This window comes from Cygnus olor, chromosome 2 (assembly GCF_009769625.2).
Source record: "Cygnus olor isolate bCygOlo1 chromosome 2, bCygOlo1.pri.v2, whole genome shotgun sequence".
Taxonomy (NCBI): domain Eukaryota; kingdom Metazoa; phylum Chordata; class Aves; order Anseriformes; family Anatidae; genus Cygnus; species Cygnus olor.
The window spans coordinates 44,263,445-44,283,268 of record NC_049170.1 but is presented as its reverse complement, the minus strand read 5'-3'; the positions used below and the strand labels follow the sequence as shown (position 1 = coordinate 44,283,268).

Here is a 19,824-nt window from a genome sequence, read left to right as displayed (position 1 = left end):
CACACAGTTCACTTCTTTTATGCATGTAGTGTAACATGTCCCATGATTAAAACCTACTACAACTGGATTTTCCAAGCAATTTCACTAATAGTTGGAACAGTCAGAGCTCCAGATGCAATCTTGGCTTTTTTTGGCAGTCAGTCCAAAGGAGGAGGAAAACAGATTCCTAAAGAAAGCAAACTAATTTACATACTGTAAGCATGTGCTAAAGTTTGTTTTGGAAATGCCCTCAGCCACCTGGGATTTTGGATTTGGATTAAAAGAGTTAACCCCTTGCAAGAGTGACAGCACATACATATTAAAGATCAAACATACTACCTGATTTTCCACAAGGGGTAGCTTAGGCCACAGTTCAACAACATTATGATGCTGTTTGAAAATAAAAATAATAACCTTTATAGTCAGTGTATTTAAATGTACAATTTTGTGTTGTTTGCCTTGGTGATCTGAAAAGGTTAATAATCTTAAAGATGTCTTGGCCACAAGCCAGTATCTCCTGCTTTCATGATAATTCATTCACTGTAACAGACTCAGTGAGTGGATCCTGTCTAATCTTGAAGTTTCGTTTAAAAATAAACCCAATTCAGTTCTGCAATAACACATCTACAGTTGGGGGGCAGGGGGGGTTGTGTCTCTTGATTGCTTGTTATTTCACAAAATAGTATTAAATGTAAGACCCATTTTAAAATGTTTTGCAGAAAGATTGTAAATTTTTCAGAAGTGACAAAGGGGATGCAAAAGGGTATTGTTGTTTTTGTGTTTTTTTGTGTTTTTTTTTTCCTAACTTGGAATCTTGGAATTCTAAGATTTAACCTAAGTAGTTTTTACTTTTTCATCTGCAGAGCTACAGCAGAACGTGTATCACAAAGCTGAGGTTAATGTATTTTTAAAGCAGCTTAAGATGTTAAGACAAAAACATTTCAGCCATCTATTAGCAACTTCAGTTCTCGATGACTTGGTGCATTCGTGTAATTTTTATCGTGCTTTCAGTTTCACCTCTTTGCTGTTCTGTTTGTTTAGTGTGCCACATTTTTACTAATTCCAGGTATTTTCAAAATCCTTTTTTCGTTTGCTACGAGTATACACACACACGCATGCAGTTGTGATTCCAGCAGCTCCTCTCCCAAACATTTCATGTATGTCATTTTCTGTTTGATTTGCTGTCCTTTGAAAATGCCTTTGCCTTCAGACCCAATTACCTTCTTACAGCATATGTTGGTATGTATGGGTCAAATAGTTAGAAGCAATGTAGAGATTGTTTCCTGGTACAACTCATGTTTGTGGATAGTTTAGCATAAACTGAGGTAATGTTTTACTGTGTTTTTTTTTTCCTCTAGATTTGCATGGCAATACTTAAGACATACATTAGTATCAAAGAAAAAGGCCTTCTAAAACGTGCAGGTATGATAAGTATCTTTTTATGCATATCTGATATCTAGCTTATTTAAAACAAGTAGACTTGGGAGAAAAATAGATGACACTTCCAACAATGAATAAAGTTCTCATTTAGTAGGAATCCCTGTGTTTTTCATGTACCAGTTTCCCATTGAGGATGTGTGTTTCGATACGCAGTTATCTCAGGAGGTTGTTAAAAATCTTACTTCCCTAGAAAATGATCTAGACTTTAGAATAGATACTGGGGCAAGGGGAAAGGTTTAACAGGACGAAGATTTTGTTAAGGCAGTTTTGAACAACACCCTAACTAAATATTACAAATCCCAAAACTTCAGAATTAAGCGCATTAAATGAAGTGCTGTTATAGCATCCAAACGGCTTTAATTTAGTCCTTTCACACTGTTATATATGCAGACAATTAAAATCAACACATTTTAGAGACCGGAGTTGATTCAAATCCATGTGAGCCTATGAGTTGAGTCAGAAAGGGCTAAATTTTAGTCTCGACAGTCATTCTGTTTTTACCTACGTTTTTGAAAGCTTAGTAGGATGTAGTACAGTATGAACGTGGGATCCTGTTGCACCCTCTGTAGTAATGTTGCCTTCCTGAACCTCCAGAAGTTCAGCTCAATGATGGAAGGTATTTCAGAACAGTCAGTCTTGGTTTAGTAATGTTAACGTTGTGTTCAATCTTTCCTTTTACCTATTCTTCTCTATATCCCAGTGCCATAATATCCTGGATAATTAAGAGTTGTTACACTGCTTTTAAAATTTAAGGTAATAACTTGTTTAGAAAGCATCAGTGCCCCTGAAGTGAAATTATTTTAATTGCTTTTTCAGTCCAAATATTTGTCAGGTATTACAGAGAAGTTACTCCTGGTGAGGATTTTGCTTTTCAAGTGCTGAATGATCTTCTCGTTTGTTTGCTCAAGAACTGTTTGTTGCAAGAAGTATTTCAGATACTGCGTGTAGCTGTACAGGTTAATACGCTGGTAGGTAGCCTTGAAATATTTTGAAAATTTTTGATCCATAGTTTCTCAGTTTTGGGGGCAATACCATTTGTAGTAATAAGTTTGTTTTTACTTCGGTACTTAATTCTTGAAGAAAAAATTTGTAATCCCCTATTTTAAAAACTCTAACCTTTCTAGTTGAACAAAGACATAAAACTAATTGTGCTTTTTTGTCTAAATTATAGCCGGCTGTGGATGTTCTTCTGAAAGTTTTCGAGCACGTGGCTTCTTTGAATATAAGAAATGCTGTGCCTAAATTAATCAGTACCTTTCGTAAGGTATGAGTTTGATTGTACTACTATTTAAAGGAATTTCTGAAAATAGCTTGCCTGTTTTAAAATGCAAGATATTTTTAAAATATTCTTTCAATGGTATTTTTTAAAAGTTAAACTGTGGCTAGCTGAATGTTTGATATGGGTTTTTGACTGAGATTCAGTGTGACGTGTTTTTCACTGATGCTTGGCTGTGGAAATACACGATGACAATTCTTGTATGCTTACTTTTCTTCCCCCTGTTTGATATTACAGCTCATTGATGCTGGCATGTTTCTTGAGTTTGAACATTTTAATTACATTACTAAACTCCTTCAACAATTGCAAGTTTCCAGCCAGGAAATAAATGTTGTTTTGAACATAAAATCCAGGTATGCCTTTAAGGAGCTATTTTTATAGTTATATCTGTCTAGTTCCTTCTTCAGGTTCTATTTTATAAATTTATGTAAAAACTTACAAGGTGATTAGAAAGTGTAAATTTAGGGGTTTGGAGTAAAATACAACCATGTTGTGCCCAACTGTATTTTCAAATGCTGTCAATTTGCCGTGCTTCAAAGATCAAGGATCATTACTCAAGACTTAGATTCAGACTGCAGTTATGATTAGCCTTTTGAATATTGTCATAGTACAGTCTGATGGGATGCTGATCCCAACTATTTGGAGAAATTTGTACAAGTGTAGTCAAATTAGAAATGTCATGATTTAATATATATTTTAGGCCAGCATAAGCAAACAGTACTTCTGCAATAAAAATCATGTAGGCAGTAAATTGTTAGTTATAATCTGAAGTAGTCTTCTAGTTTCATTTACTGTGCATCTTAAACACATGTGCCTCCACAAGACAAGTGTCAAGGAGGGTGATTTTTTTTTTTAGTACCACTAGATTATGCTGGGCAAAATGTGAAATCAGAGCCCACACCTGTTCCAAAACTGTTGATGTTTCCCATCACTTGCCCAAGTTTTTTCGTTTCCATTTTCTCCATCACATATGCACACACAAGTTGAGAAACTAAATTTGTGGTTCATAAAGGAAGATTTGATTCTTAAAGGAAACCAAACATGCGGCAGGCATCTACTCTGTAAAACCAAGCCATCACTGTTTGCTGCTTTTCATACTTTTCCCATAGAATACCTTTCAACTACAGATCTCAGTGTTTTATACGTGCAGTTTACCACATGTGTTGGAGGTGATTTCACTTTTCAGATCAGGAATCTCATTCACAAAGGAATGACCCTTTCCAAGTTGCCTCAGTATGTATTGTGCTTTCAGCACAAACTGAGAAAGAGTTTGTGAAGTCTGAGCAGCTTTACTGCTTCAACTACACATGCTAGCTCGTTCATGTGTAGGTGAAGTGTATCTGCATGCTAGCATCACACTGGGTAGGTGGATTCATTGTTCCAGTGGCAGCATCAGAATAAACCATTTCATTCTGAGGTATTTGAAGCTGAATTACACTTTGGTTCATGTAATCAACTTCTTTTTTTTTTTTAACCGTTTTGTCAGACATGCACAATGAGGTCTGCATTTACTTAATGTATTGCAAGTCTTATTCCTGCCTGTTCAGTTACATTTATACCAAGAGAAAGGAATATTATCTGTGGAAAATAGCTCTCTTCAGTTATTTGCATAGCACATGTACTGACTCCCTTCGGCATGATTGTGAATGTCTGTTTTCAGTGTCCATTTTGTATATTATGTGTAGTAAATCAAATAAAAAATTACGTCAGTTTATGATCCAAATATGATAAATTGTTGATCACCTGCTAGTTCATAGTTTAGTTCAATAGGGTGTGTTAAAAATAAGTTTTAATATTTTTTTCCCATTGAAGATTTCAGGAAAGACATTTTAAAAGCAACTGGCTCTTTGACTGCAATTTGGTAATGGTTGAAATTCAGGTACAGTGTGCATTTTTTAAGCCTTTTGGAATGCTTAAATCACGACTTTTTTAAACCTACATAAAATAGCAATTTTTACGTCATTTTAAATTAATGTGATGATAATACATTTCTATGTAAAACAGTTTTTGGGAAAGATTAACATTCAGGGAAAAATTGTCTGGCTTTTCTGTGATGTCAGTACTTATTTTAATTTACATACTTGTAGCTTTTATCCTAGTTCTGCATCTAATTCAAAAATCTTAGAATTGTCAGCAATTTTTTGTTGTGCTTGTAATTAGTAATGATAAATCATTTCTCACCAAAAATTACTTAATACTTCAGCAGAATCAATACCTTATATAAAAAGGCATAATTGTGAAAGGCAGGTTATTTTGAAGAATAAGAAAATACTACAGCATAACTTCTTTAACAGGCTGCTGCGTTTTTCACACTGAGAGACAAATTACTTCTTATGAACAATTATAGTATAGTTTACATATTACTACACTTATTGCACAGATCCTGAAACCTAAATTTAAGAAGGCAAGAACCGGGACTGTGACCAGGACTGGTCACAATTTTCTCCAGTCAGTTCCTGAAAACCTCTGTAATTCCATGTTGGCACAGATCTCATCTCAGTTAGCTTACCTGCAGACCCTGCAACACAGCCCTATACTGTTACCAATGGTATCCTGACCCACATGGTTTAAATTTAACTTTTTCTAAGTGCATGTGCATATGCAGCCTGTGCCTCTAGATTACAGTACGTAAATGTAGCCTGAGCCCTAAACCTCTCAGAAAAGTTATACCAGAGTGGTGAGTGTCTCATGAGGACCAGACGTGTGATTATTCCTAGCCTATATTGACAGGAGGATTCAAGTTAACTTAATCCTTGATGAAAGAAAATGGGTTTGGTGATGCTAACAAAATTTTAATGATATATGTTATAAAAATATGTAATATGTTATAAAAATACAAGTGTTGAGAGAGAAGAATATAAAACATTGAGGTTTAATCGTCATGTCATTAGAAATGTCTGTATTTGGTTATAATCTCTTCAGATTAACTTCTCTAGACTCTGATCTGTTCCTTTAAGAAATGGGTGGTACTCTGTTAAGTAAAATGTCATAAATCAGAATACATTCAGTAATGTCATAGGACACAGGGTATATATTAGCTGCATTGTTTTCTGCTTTAAGTCTGACTCAGGATTATCTCTTGAATTTCAGTATATTCTGTTTGGTGTTCTGGAAGCAGGTTTGCTTATATTTGTCACTCATCTTTTTCATAGCATTGCAAGGAAAAAAATGATTGGAGTAAGATGGGAACTTTGTATGTTAATGCAAGAACCGGATGTGAACATTTTGATGACCTTCAGAAATTGTCTTTATGTATTGCTGAAATACTAACGAGAGATTCTGAGAAAGACAGACCAGGAGTTCCTTTTTGCGATTTTGCTGATGCAGGTAAAATTAAGATGGGGTAAATGCTTTATTGCTTGAGGTGGAAAACAAAATCATGTACTGACTTTTCTTCATATTAGTTACTTTCATCTAATAATATTCAGAATTTCTTTACATGCAAATACAGGCAGCTGAAATAATCAACAGAAGTCATTTTCTGGCAGAAGTAAAATCTGTGGTGCTTACACTTAAAGAGCTACTTGTTCTGAAAGAAGCATGCTTGAGCTCTGTCAGATTACAAAGAGAAACCAAAACTCTTGGTCTTTAAGAAAGAATGTCCTGTTCTCAGGACAAAGGCAAGCATGTTTAATTTTTGTCATCTGAAGTGCAACACTCTTAATAGCATAAATAAACTTCAGAGCTGTAAATACAGCTGCATGTACTAGTACATATAAAAACACATTGAACAGGATTACATCAGGTATATATCTTTCGTTTGGTTAGTTTGGTTTCTTTGGGTATTAGCAATTTGGATTTTCAGAATTTCTCAGTCCCCTAACGAACCAAGAATTTCTGCAAGGGCAGGGTCCTCAAAACACCTAGTTTTTTTAGTATTTCTAGCAGGTTTTCTTTCCACTTTCCACTCAATGCCTCTTCATTTACTTATCTGCATCCTTCTTCCTAATAAGATTGTAGAAGACGGAGGCTCAGTGACGTAAGTGTCAGTGGGATATTAAAGCTTTGTATAATGGATGAGTCAAATCTTTTTCAACCTGTATTAACTACTAAAACCTGATGAATATTTATTTCAGTTATGTGACACGACCTTTCTGATTACAGACTTTCATAGTATAAAACTTCTTCCATTTATGACACAGAAAAAAGGTTTTGATGGAGCTTGAAACTTGGTCTGTCTTCTCTAGAGCAGTGGTCTCCAAACTGATAGACACCCCATCAGTAAAAAATTTTTGAACACTTACTTAATGTGTATTTATTTATAAATTATATACGTGTACTACTGCACTAATACATTATGTGCATTATAAAACATACATCAAAACAGAAATGTAAAAAAGGATGAAATAAAGATGAAATAAACACTATTTTAAAATTTTTATTTAATTTATCAATGGCACGAAAAATACTTTCCCGCACCTGTGTGGGAAGAATTGTGTGTGTACCATCCCACACTGGCAACCACTGTTCTACAGTGCCAGCAATGCTTCCAACGTAAATAATATGGCTTGGAAAAACTTGCAGTTACCCAGATCTATAACTGCCATTGTTTCTTCATAGTGCCAGAAAATTGAGAGCATACTTTACAAGTAATGATGTTGCTAAGTTATGATGTTACTAACTTATGCCATTACTTGTCCAAGCATCTTATGGATAAACTAGAGAAAATAACGTCCGAATAAACTATTGTTATTGTCAGACTTAGGAAATTATTACATTTAATGCCAAGTATTTCATAAAATATTTTTAATATTTTCACAATGACTGTGTTTTTCAAGTGTAAGTTTTGGGATCAAGTTCTTTGAAACTGAATTTACATGTGAAAACAAAAATAATACATATTTTTTCTTTCTAGTAATAACAAGTTTGACATGTAATGAAGCAGACAGGATTTTCATTGGAAGGACTGGCATAAGCGTGATGAATTCTTATCGCAAAGTACTACAGTGGAGAAAGGTACACTGGACTATAGTAACCTGTTTGGAAGAAAAAGCATTTGTCTTTACCTTACTAGATGCTAAACTGTTTCTCTAGTAGAGTATCTGGATGTGCCACCTGCCTCCCCACAATCTTAGTGCTTCTTAGTTGTCCAGCTGGATCAAAGCATTTTATTGTGCCTTTCTGGGCAGTAGTCTTCTGAGCTTTGCATGTGTGGGGATTTTTTCTTGCTTGCTTTGTTGATTAGAGTGGAGGAAGTTGCTTGTGAGAACGAATACACTTTTATTTTTCATACATTATGTAATTACAGCTTTTATATGAGCAAAATATACAGATTGTGGAAATTGTTTTCCTTGTAGTGATGGATGTACAAGGTATTCGTACTGCTTGGTAGAAGAATGCAGTGTGGTTCAAGACAAAAGCACATAAATATTTCTGTCTGGTAGAAGACATTTCTGTCTGGTAAAGTCTGTCATAAATTGGTCTTGCAACCTAGAAACTTGATTGCTCAGGGTCAGCTTTGCCTTTTCTGAGGTAGGGATGAATGAGGGTTAAGAGACCGATCTTCCTGAGGTTCTGGACCAACCTGGTTTACCACAAACGCCATTTTCCTCCACCTGGTAATGCTGCTGTATTCCAATACCGCCCAACTCAAGAAATATTTCCTGCACCAATTCTTATGAGCCTGACCTCAGATGGAATGGCTAAGGTCGAGAAGACAGGAGAGAGGCATAGCAGGGCTCCTGCTGCATTTGGTAGTGCTTCCCCAGAATGTTACTGGAAGGCTTTTCTTCTGGGGTTCTTTTTCATTTCACACATCTTGCCAGATTTGGATATATGAGCTGTGTGAATCTTACAGAGAGTTGAACCTCACAAAGAAATACCCTTTACAGTCCTTTCCTGCTGTCCAATATTACGATAAGCCAGTGTTAAGAGACTAGACCTTTCACTGGATGTTTTCCACTCTTTAGGACTCATGCAGTAATTGATCATAAGTTCACTGCAGCAAGCTCTGCTCCGATGTTATATTTCTTCTTTTTCACTGTGGAAGGAAGCAGTTTATACCAATCTGCCTCCCCTATACAGTGCAGCATGACCAGTGCGAATGGGAGGGAGAATTTGAAGCACCAGTGCTTCTGGGATGTATTTTGGTCAGTGATTGTATTCTGAATTTGTCTTTCTGTCATTAGGGCTGATCCTTGCAAGAAATAATTATTCTGTACTGGGACATTTCTCATCCTATACATGATTTCAAGGATGTATTTTTACAAACAAAATTAAACTCTCCCTGTCCCCTTTTGTCTTTTTAGACCTGGGGAACCCTTTCTAGTTTGCATTAAAGAACTAAAATGTCTTTTGAACTACTACCTATAAGGCATGACCCTGAAGAATTCTGTTACGTGAAACCCATGCGCTGCTGTCTGCTTCCAGGGCCACCCCAAGTCCCAGGGGATACCAGATAAAGGTGCTTGGTTTAGACATGGTACACACGTTTTGATGAACGAGAAATTTTGCAGCATCAGTGTGTAGTGTAGAAGGGTCTCTAACAGGTCCTGATCGAGCTACGGCACGCTGGTTGCACCCGTCACAAAAGAGTGCCACAGCACAGTGTGACACTGTTTTGAGAGTAAGGGGAAGGAAGGGGGCTTTGCACTAGCAGTTTTTTAGTACCGCACTAGAATTTTTAAAGTGTTTCTGTTCCACAGTACTCGCTTGTAGAATCCTTGGGAGATTCCTGGCCTCTGTTGAGGTGGTCTAAATTCTTGTCATTGAGAAGTGGTTAGCGCTCTTGTTTCTCATTTAAGAGCTTAGTTTGGCTTGTTTTCTGGCTGTCGTCTTCAGCAGAGGCAGCATATATTCAGTGTTTGCAGGGAAATACCTTCATACAGAGCTATTTTTCAAGATCTCCTGTAAGGAGAGATCTTGATATTTGGTTGCAGGATCTCGTATTCCCAGGAAGTTCATCTTCATTTCCTGACATCAGAGGTGCAAGGTGTCAAAAGCATGTGTATTGTTTCTCTTGTATGATAGAGGTTACTAAGAGCAGGCAGTTCTTACGTTACTACTTTTTTTTTTATGTATAGAGCAAAAGATCATCACTCCTTTGACAGGGTGTCAAATCCCTCTCTCAATAGACTGCTCTCCAAGATCCTCAAATAGCCTCACAGACAACCTGTGATGACCATATTGGAGTGTGAATGAGGTTGTGCTCCGAGTGATTTTTATCAGAACTGACAACCTCCAAATTGATCTCTGCTTCAGGGATGAACTAGAACTGTCATTACTACTTCTTTCCAACCAGCTTTGCTCCATTGTATCTATGAAATAAGTCAGTAATCCTGTGATTAGGGGCTATCTTCTTGATGCCCTGTCTTGCTTCTTCAAAAAAGTAGTCCAGAAAATAAGACAGGATGAAGGATTTGATCTAACCATAAATGATAACTGCAATCATTTAGTTTGTATTCTTTTACACGTTATGTTGAGATAAACCATTGCAGATACCTGTAGGTATCTAAGTCTCGAATTTGGGGCATGTGCCAGTTCACAGTACTTACATGCATACACACAAGGCATTTTCAAAAAAAATAGCTTCTTAATGAGTATGTTTCATTTTCTGTCAACATCTCTGTTTCCCTAAACCTCCCTTTCCCTCTGCCTCCACATCCTTCCTTCCCATGCCACCTGCGTGCATACACACGTGGCCGTGCTTTTTAATAAGTCACTTCTTCTTTGATGCACCCACTAAGCAAGAGCTGGAACATGTCTAGGCTGGAGTTGTGTTCGTGTTGCTTGACCAGCAAACTGCTGCCAGATGACAAGTGCTAAATCCTGCCTGTCTTTGCCTTGCTGGGGACATTAATTTAGTTTCCCTTTTCAGCTTCATCAGTACTTCTTTAGGTTGGTCAGATACTCATTATCTTTGAGATTGCTACCTTTCTTTTATCTTTGACTGAGAAAGCCAGCTAAAAAGCAGAAGAAAAAGAAGTTTGACAGGAAACTCTTCTAGGAAACCAGACTGAAAATCAGCTTGGTATATGATGATAAAGTTGTTGGTTGTTTTACTGTTGGTCACACGGGCACAACTTCTTCCATTTTTTGTCCTGCTGGGTAGAATTATCTGTTCTGTTTGGCTTATGAATTTCTTAGAATTATAGAAGTTACATAGGGCTGAACAGAATCAAGAGAGTAAAAATATTAATATGCTAAAGCAAGCAAATGCAAATAAATTACAAAGCATATTAAAATACTGTGTAGGAACATTATACTGTGAACATACTAAAAAGAATAGTGTGCTGGGAGCTGTTGAACAATGACTGTTTTATTTTGTCTACAGAATCACAAATTAAAAAATCTGCTATTATTCATTAGAATTTTTACTATGTGATCCTTTTCGTGCTCCTCCCTAGTTTGGATAATGTCACTAAACTGATGTATACAAAACTTTGTCACTAAATTAAATGTGCTGTATAATGTGTAGGCATTCTGTGTTCATTCATGTCATTGCTTTCTCAGACCTTCCTTGTTTCCTTTCTCACTCTTATGCTAGGGAAGGACGGTTTTGGATAAATTGCATGAGCTACAGATAAATTTTACAGTCTTGAAAGGACTTATTGGTGCAGAGAACTTAGCATCAAGATGTCAAATTGTTAATAATGCTGCAGAAATTTTTCTTAAAACTGGAAGTTTGGATGGAGCGACATGGGTATTGAGAGGTAAACTCGTCTTACAAAGAATGGAGTTTTGACGTTTAAATTTGAACTGTCCCATTTTGTGAAAGCTTTCAGCTACAAGTTACGTTGGTCTGTGTTATTAAAATAAATTAAAATAATACATAGTTGTTGGCTTTTTGGAATTCTGACCTACTGAAAGAAGAAATTCGAAAGTATAAACAAGAACAGGAGGTGTTCTATAAAGTAACATTGAGGATCTAAAATTTTCTATTCACATTTGTTTTATATAATTAAATAAATACGTACATATCTGTATACATATATAGTTAGATATGCCCCTGACAGTTCATTTTACTATCATGATACTCAATAAAAGGGATTATTTAAAATTAAAAGGTTCTGAGAATCCATCTGAGAAGTATTAGTGATAAGGAATAAGTTATTAATAACAAAAACTGCATTTATGATAAGTTTTGAAGTTTCTTTTCTGCTACAGTTTACAGCATACTCTTAATGGCCAGAAGTCACAGCATCCAGCAGTTCTAGTTCATAGAAATGACACTATGCCATTCTTTGCTGCAGAGTCAGAATGGACCACGAATACACCATTGTGGCCCTGTGATGAAGAGGACATCCTCAATCGACATAATCTGTTATGTTCACTAGTGCACAAGTACATGAGGCAGAGTTTATACAGGCAGGCATTGGAAGTTCTTCAGAATTTACCAGGTTTCCAAAATAGTTCTGGTAAGTAAGGAAAGGTGCTGTGTTAAGAGCTAAAAATGTAACAGATTATTCTGTACTGTTCTTTTTCTTCGTTTTCCTGGTAACATTTCTTGAAGAAGATGGATTTATACAAGCTCATTTTTTTCCAAAGAGGGTAGTGTCATTGAACTCTGCAGCTTTTGCCTCACACACGTGCATGCACTCATGCACACAGTTTGCATGCCTGATCTCTTTCTCCAGTTGGCTCAGTTACACAGGCCCACAAGGAAGATCCAATAAATTTTTAAAGAGCATACACAGTCTGTACAATAGGATAGAAACTGAGCAAGCCACCCTAGACTTCTGTACATTGAATTGAGTGCTCTTTTAGGCTCAGTTTATCTGACAAAGTTCAGATGTGTACTTCAGGTTGAGATGGGTAGTTACTTAGGCTCCACTTAGGCTCCGTAGGTCTCAGTCCTATTATCGGTGTGTGCTTTTAAGTATTAGCTTAGTTGGAAGACCATCTAGAGTAGAAGCAGAACTTCAGACACCAAGATGTTTCTTATTGGTGCAGATTTTGAGAGATCAGGTGAGCATTTTATTTGTAGACTTGAGCAAGTGAATATATTTTTATCTGATCCTCTTGGTTTTCACAGCAAATTATTACTTGGACTTTAATACTTCCTCTCTCACAATGTAAATTAAATGAGTATGAAAAGAATTTTGATGAATAAAGTGCTACCATAAATTATCTCAACCTTGTGCCATTTTGCTCATAGAAGCAAAAAGCCTGATCTTGGTGCTGGTCCCCAACATTGAGAAGCGATTCTGCAAGTAGGCTTTGATTTGATTTGAATTGAGTAGTAAATATTCTTCTTTTCATTTCAGATACTGTTGATGTTTCTCAGTACAGCTGCGTTTTTAACCTGCTGATAAAAGCCTGTTTTGAGAGCAAGAACCTTGGGGTCTCATCTTCTGCAGTAGACTTCATGCTTTCAAAAAATATAGCTGTTGATTTTTTTCTACTTAGAGGATTAATCACAGGTTTGGGAAGAAGTTGTTTGTGGAGTAAAGCTAGAACCTACTACAAAAGTAAGTTGATTTTTAAACATCCTTCCATGATGTTCTGTGGATAACATTAGCAGCTTAGTGTGTTGGGGAGAAATGGGTGAGAGAAATGAGTCTCCCTTGTAAGAAGAAAACAGCACTTTCTTTGTCAATGTCAGGAATTTATTTGTAACCAAAATATTTATTGGGAAATAGCAACAGTTGGGAATATGAATCAGTGGCTACTACTGGGCATGAAGAAAACAGATCCATGTTCAGTATTGGTAATCTTAATTTCTTATGTTTCTGCATTTACTCACAGCTGCTTTATCATTGGGTTGCTACCTGCCGCTAGAGGGAAATTTACATCACAAAATTTTGCCAATTCCTTTTTACGTGTCTGAGGTTGAGATGCTGTTGGCCATTGAATTATTCCTCGTTTCAAATGCCAGCGATATTCAAAGTCCAGGGGCTACTACTCAGTCTCTTCAAATAATACTGAAAAGGTTTGTGTCAGACTTTTACCTTATTTATTGTACTTATCACTGTGAACATGTAATTAATGAGAGAGTTGATTTCCTATTGGCTAGGAAAGAGAATTGTTTAAAAACTTGTTTTTAATCCTTTTTTACAAACTGATGATATAACAGTAAGTGTTTCTGGTTTTATTTTCTACATGCATAGCAAAAAAATAATTGTTCCTGAGTGATACTGGCCTGTGTTCCCTAGCTGAATGTGTCTAGCATGCTACAAGTGTACTCCTGTATTTTCAAAACAAGATAGGTTCACATCTCAGCATACAGAGTCTTGTGTTGTGGTTAAGCATCGGAGGAGAAAGGCACAGTCAAAATGTTAACTCCTTTCATACAGCAAATGCAACTTTTTTGGCTGTTCTTTGGAAAGTGCTTGGAACCATTTTATTTGATTCTCTCTCTAGGGAGTATCTTGATATTAAGTGTGATTTTTTTCCCTTCCTGTGAGACTGAGTAACTGCAAGATAAAAATTTGTTTCACTGCTTTTCCCTCTTGTCCATAAACCACCAACCACTGTCACTGGATTATGCCTGTAATTTATTTTTCAAGACCCTATTTTCTCTGGGGTTATTTGGCTCAGTATCAAGATGTGAAACTGCATAGCAAAGCTGCATTTGTTAAGTAGGATAAATGAGGGCATCTCAAACTTGAGTACTGTGTCTTCTTTCAGCTCTACCCATCCCAAGAAATACATCTCTTAATTTTTTTTTTTGATAAATGACTTTTTTTTACCGTGTTTTTTTTTTGAACATCTTACCTTTAAAGACACACAATTTGTTTTCTTTAAGTTTTTCTGCTGTCTTTTAAGGGAATGTTAAATTTATGTTTCGAACAGTGGTTACTTCAGGTCAAAACAATCATGTCCTGTAAAATAAGAAATGTATACGTTGCATGCAGCAGAAAAGAAAAATCACGCTCAGTTTGATGTATGATCAAATTATTAGGAAAACGGTGCTGGCCAGAACAACAGTATCGTTTTGAGAATTCTTGTCTTCAGAGGAATTTTTCTGATTATACTTAGGATATATTCTTCAGCTAATTTGACACACAAGGAAATTAAACCCCATAGAGAGATTTATTTTTTTATGAAAATGTGTTGATGTAGAGGTTGCAGCCTATACTAGATGACAGTTTTGCTAGTATGCTGTCGTACCTCTGCTTGTCTGCTTAAAGAGTAAATTCTGCTCTTGCAAAAACATAGGCATGTCACTTAGGCACATCCTTATTCCAAAAGTGATTACATGCCAAGCATGAGTAATCCTTTTGGATTCAAGCATGTTACATAAATTCTTGGAATATTCAATTCATAAAATGGTTTACATTCCTTTACTGAATTTGCCAGCCCAGACTAGAGCATTTCTTCATGAAATGTGAATATTGCAGACCTGCTTTGCACTGGCATTAAATCCTATTACGTTTCAGTACTGTAAAATATGTTAAAAAGATGTCTAACTTATTAAATTCTAACTTATTAAATTTAACTTCTTAAATTCTAAAGTCTAACTTATTAAATTCTTCAAAATAATCAGCTAAAATTTGTCTAGAAGTTAACATCTATCATAAGTGAACACAAGGTGTTAGGTTAATGTTTTTGTGATCTTGTTGCCAGCATAAACCATGAGGCAAATGGCAGAGGGAGGGCCTGCGTGTTGCATAATTTTGTATTTGTGAAAATTCACTTACAGATGTGAAGACCAGACAGTTCAGAGTAACAGTGACTATCAAGCAGGAATGGAGAGACTTAGCCTGGCTGCTCATGTATCTGATCCAAAGCTTTTTCTTAAGCGTATGACAGTGAATGTTAATATGGAAGAAGTTTACAGCTTGGAGCATACATCTGCTCTAAAATGGCTTCAGGAGAATATGAAATGGGCTGGAAAGGTCTGGCTGTTTCAGTAGTCATTAATTAATAAATAAAGACTTCAGGGGAGGGTGTTCAGTGGTTTAAGTAATCATTGTTAAAACTAATAAAAATTACTAAAGGTATTTGCCACTGTGTTCAGCCTTATTGTCTTAGAGCAAGGCTTCAAAACTCAAGTTGTGTTTTTAAGTACTTACGTTGATGATAATGCAGATAGTAGGACAAAAAGAGCAATTTTTTTCCTAACTATATGGCTTACGTAGGTGTATTTTAATGACATCACTATATGACAAGAAAGTTCTAGCCTCAGAATCTGCATTCTCCTTTTTAAGGAGAACATAGCACTAGCTGTTACTACTTTCCCAACAAGTGCTATTATGTAGGTAACAGCTTTGATTGAGTGTTTCTGCTGTTCCCCAGTGAGAGGTTTTCCACATTGTTTCATAATTTGTAAAAGTAATACGTTTTCTTTTGTCTTCCTTACAGTACCTTGTGATATTGTCCCACCCAAATGAAGGCCCCTTACTTAGGCCTTCATTTCCTTACTCCAAACACCCAGTAAAAAGCAGTGAGAATAAAGTATCTTCAAAATCATTTGCCGCATGAGACATGCCTGACTTAGGATACCTTTCCTTCACAGAACTGAGAGTCTATGCAAGTTGCTCACAGCTGAAGGTTTAGTTGTGTCTAGATAACAGCTTGTATATGGCTTCACATTTGTGTGTCTGTGCGTTTTCACTGAAAAGGAAAACTTTCTCTCTCCCTTGATGGTTGCTCTTAGTGGGAAGTGTTTTTTGCCTTCACATCTGATAATTGACTTTACCATTTTTAAGTTTCTGCCAACAGTATGACAAGATGGAGCCTTGTAGCAAGCTGGTTCTAGCATTCCTATTTCTTCAGGAATTCTTTTTTCACCTGCAAATCATGAATCATATCTGGGGCATGGAATATTTAAGTCAGACTTTATTTACGGATCTGCAACCTGAAGAGGAAGGACTGAATGGCAAATCAATGGGACCTTTGTCAAAGCTGTTACTTGCCCAAGCTCTCCACTTCTGTAGCGTTAAGATCTCCAGTACCAACCTTCACAGACATAACATGCAGCTGTTTTGGTCCTGCTCTCCATTCCCATTAGAGCTTCTTGTGCTGAGAATTTCTGCTCTCTTGGGTATGGAAGCTTACGTGTTTTTTCAAAGCCTGTTCCATCATTAGTGACAGCCAAGGTGGTGGTGTAAACCCTCAGTTTTTTAAAAATCTTTCCCTCTGAGGCAGCATGAGTCTCAGTTCTCACAGCATTACTGCAGGTGTTCTTTGAGTCATGAAGCTATCATGATTTTAGAGCTGGATGGTTGTTGAGGGTTTTGGAGTGGTGTTGGTGTTTTATTGTTTGGGGTGAGGGGGGTGTTACTCTAGTCTTGGGGTCCGTCTCGTTAATCTGATGTCATTTATCTGATCTTTGGTTGTTGTATGGCCCTCTTCATCTGATACCACTGCTCATCCAGTCTGTCTTGGAACTGCTACTGGAGGAAAGAAGATTCGAGTCTGATGACCTCTGAGATCACTGTCCCACCTGTACAGAAAAATACAGGGATAGAAGCTCTTAAGTTTTTGCAACTTATCATGCTTCTGTAGGGATCTCACCTGCTTTCCTTACAAAAACTAGCAGGTTCAGTAGTAAAATCACATGGCATTTCTTTAAAACCCTTGTCCTTGAGAAACAATTGGTGCTAGTTCAAACAGACTTTGGGTTCTACCACTTGGTATTGTCTGAGATGGCTCTCCCATTTGCAAGGCTGTCCACTTAGTCAAATCCACTAGCATTCTGCTGCTTTGTTCCCTAGTAGCTGAATGCTGGATATGAAGCGATCGGGTTTCAGATGAGAAATCTGAACTGACATTCTTCCAGCCACTCCAGCATTACAGGCAAGAGCAATTTTGGAGATTTCAACAAATTAAAACTGGCAATGTAGTCAACAGCGAGAAACTAAGTCATTTTTGCTAATTACGTCTTGTAAGATCCTTTGTAGCTTAATCTTCCTTGGAATTAGTCAGAAGCTATCTGAACCTCAGCTAAATCCCACATTTCTGTAAGCAGTACCAGATGTGGCTAATACTGTTTGAGAGATGCAGGAGGACAAAATTCTCTTAATAATCCTTATGGCTTCAAAAGTTGGGATGTTCTAGGGACAGCATTATTTTTCTGTTATAAGTAACCTTGAATTTTTGCTTAGAGCAGCCCCAGAAAAAAAAAAAAATCCAAATGTTGATTTATTCTTCAGAGATTAGCCATCGACTTTCCAGGTTAGCTTGGAACTGTGGAAAGTTTGTGCAATGTTTTGGCTCCATCTCCTGAGTATCATCTTCAGCTGATGTGATGCAATCTCAGTCATATTTTATATTAACAGGCAAAGCAACCTCCCCACATCACTGCTAAGAAGTTCTGTTAAAACCAGTGGGTGCATCAGGATCCAGCTGTTTCTGTCAATACAGAAACAGCTCCCTGTCACCATGATAAACCAATAGGCAATTTAAATAGCTTTACTGTAAGTCTTTTATCTCACACTTTCATACTTCCTGGGTCTTTGAAATACTGTACAAATCCGGTCATTTTGTTGTGTATCAAAATTTCAGAAAGGTTTCTTGATCAGCGTTCTTAGTACCCTTTTGGTGACAGAAATTCCATGTGCTAAAGGGACATAGCAAGTGAGGAAAACTTTGTTGTGGAATGGAAATGCTCCTGAAAAGATGAAGAAATATTCCAAAGATTAAAGTTAAGGACAACAGAGAAGATGCATTTTTGCAGTTAGCCACCGTAGAAAATATCCCTCTTTTTGCTTTTCCCCTTATACAAGTTACTGTTTCTTAATAGCTGAAAGAACTCTGTTAGAGAGGAGCAACTCATTTGATAGATTTTTTTTTTTTGCCATATATATGAGACAAAAGGTATACTTAGGTGTTTGGAGATAGAGACAGTGCTTCAAAAAAAATCCTATGCTGCACTCAATAGCTAAATCTAGACAAAGCTATCCTTATTCAGTATGTTGTTAGTTAATGATGTATGAGAAATGCCCTTTTTCTTCATGGAAATCTTCAATTTTCACTGATCACAAGCTATGCTCTTGGAAACATGACTTTTGTTAGGTACGGACAGTTTCTTGTAACTAAAGCAGAATAACGTAGTTTGGAAGACTTGCAACGATTTTATTTTGAAGCCTTGATAGTTTTGAGAGTTTTTTAACCCACATCTTGGATGGAGGTGAGAAGCTGGAGGTAGAAGCTTGATAGTTTTACGATGTTTTATAATGTAGTAAAAGGGGGGATATCATTTTGGAGGAATTGTTAAGATGTTAATAAATGTTGGGTTTTATTCTTTATGTGAAATATCCAAAACACCTGTGAATCAGTGTTGTCATTAAAATACTTAATTCCATTCAGATCTCTCTAATTAATATTCATGGCTATATGAAAGGATAGGCCAATGGCCCGTAGACGTAGAGAGTTTAATATCTAGTAACAACTACAAGGATCTCAAGTATGATATACTGTGTGAAGAGGTTAAGAATGTGTGAAATCAGTCAGATTATGCATTTTTTCACCATGCCATAGCACATAATGTAGCAAATGCTCATGAATAAATTGGGCTGAAGCTCCCAGCTGTGGACATGGCCAGCTTCCAGTTTTAACTGCAGGCTCGAGTGGAGGATTTGGGGGAACGGCCTGTGTGCTGCGCTCAGCTCACTGAAGAATTCTAATGGGATGCTAGTGAGACTTCTCACATGAGGAGAGAGAGTAAAATGAAACGTCTCTGGTGTAGCAATCGAGCATTTAATAAAATCTTAGTGCTATACTCCTCAGCGTAGGAAAAAATGGCCACATTAAGAGCGATTGCTAGTTCACATTTTTGTCCTTTCACATTCTCTGGATGTATCTTGTATCTTTGTCTTGTGGCAAATCGCAGGTCTACGTTTTTCAGTCTTTAATCATTCTGCATCTCCTCTAAAATGACTGGTATCATGTCTAGTATCAAAAACTGCTAGTGACGTTACTGGCCTCAGAGCTTCTGTGCTTTGCGTGTAATGGGACTGGAGAAACTGATAACACATTTCGACTTCCCTGCAGGCTGAGGATGAGGACACAAATAAAGGAGCAAGGAGAGAAGGCCTCTTTTGCTCTTTGTAGCAACTTCATTGTTGTGAGAAACAATCTGCAGCCAATAACACAGGCTCAGGCGAGGATCTCAGTGAACTAGCATTTTTATTCACGATTGCAGTGGTGGGCGTCCTGCAAGCAGGAGTGCATAGCAAAAGTGTATCATAACCTTATGTTCCTTATTACCTGATGCTTAATTCCTCCCATTTCCTTATTGGCTG

At 36.8% G+C, this 19,824-nt stretch overlaps 1 protein-coding gene and 1 long non-coding RNA gene across 5 annotated transcripts in view; one reads left to right on the top strand and one right to left on the bottom strand.

Moving 5' to 3' along the window:
- TOPAZ1 (testis and ovary specific PAZ domain containing 1) overlaps positions 1-18,867 on the top strand; it is a 40,091-nt gene extending 21,224 nt beyond the window's left edge. For all 4 annotated transcript variants that reach the window (XM_040548947.1, XM_040548946.1, XM_040548945.1 and 1 more), the window contains 12 exons: positions 1,338-1,401; positions 2,236-2,387; positions 2,591-2,683; positions 2,933-3,048; positions 4,508-4,574; positions 5,848-6,022; positions 7,551-7,651; positions 11,181-11,346; positions 11,887-12,051; positions 12,901-13,104; positions 13,382-13,565; positions 15,279-18,867. In XM_040548947.1, the coding sequence (XP_040404881.1) occupies positions 1,338-1,401; positions 2,236-2,387; positions 2,591-2,683; positions 2,933-3,048; positions 4,508-4,574; positions 5,848-6,022; positions 7,551-7,651; positions 11,181-11,346; positions 11,887-12,051; positions 12,901-13,104; positions 13,382-13,565; positions 15,279-15,492 (1,701 nt within the window). In that variant the 3' untranslated portion in view covers positions 15,493-18,867. The remainder of the gene's footprint in view (positions 1-1,337; positions 1,402-2,235; positions 2,388-2,590; positions 2,684-2,932; positions 3,049-4,507; positions 4,575-5,847; positions 6,023-7,550; positions 7,652-11,180; positions 11,347-11,886; positions 12,052-12,900; positions 13,105-13,381; positions 13,566-15,278) is intronic.
- LOC121065837 lies at positions 517-19,790 on the bottom strand. Its single transcript, XR_005817347.1, has 3 exons — positions 19,717-19,790; positions 8,085-8,092; positions 517-529 (listed from the first exon to the last, which is right to left on the bottom strand). It is a non-coding gene; the product is annotated as an uncharacterized LOC121065837 (long non-coding RNA).
- Between the last annotated feature and the right edge of the window lie 34 nt (positions 19,791-19,824).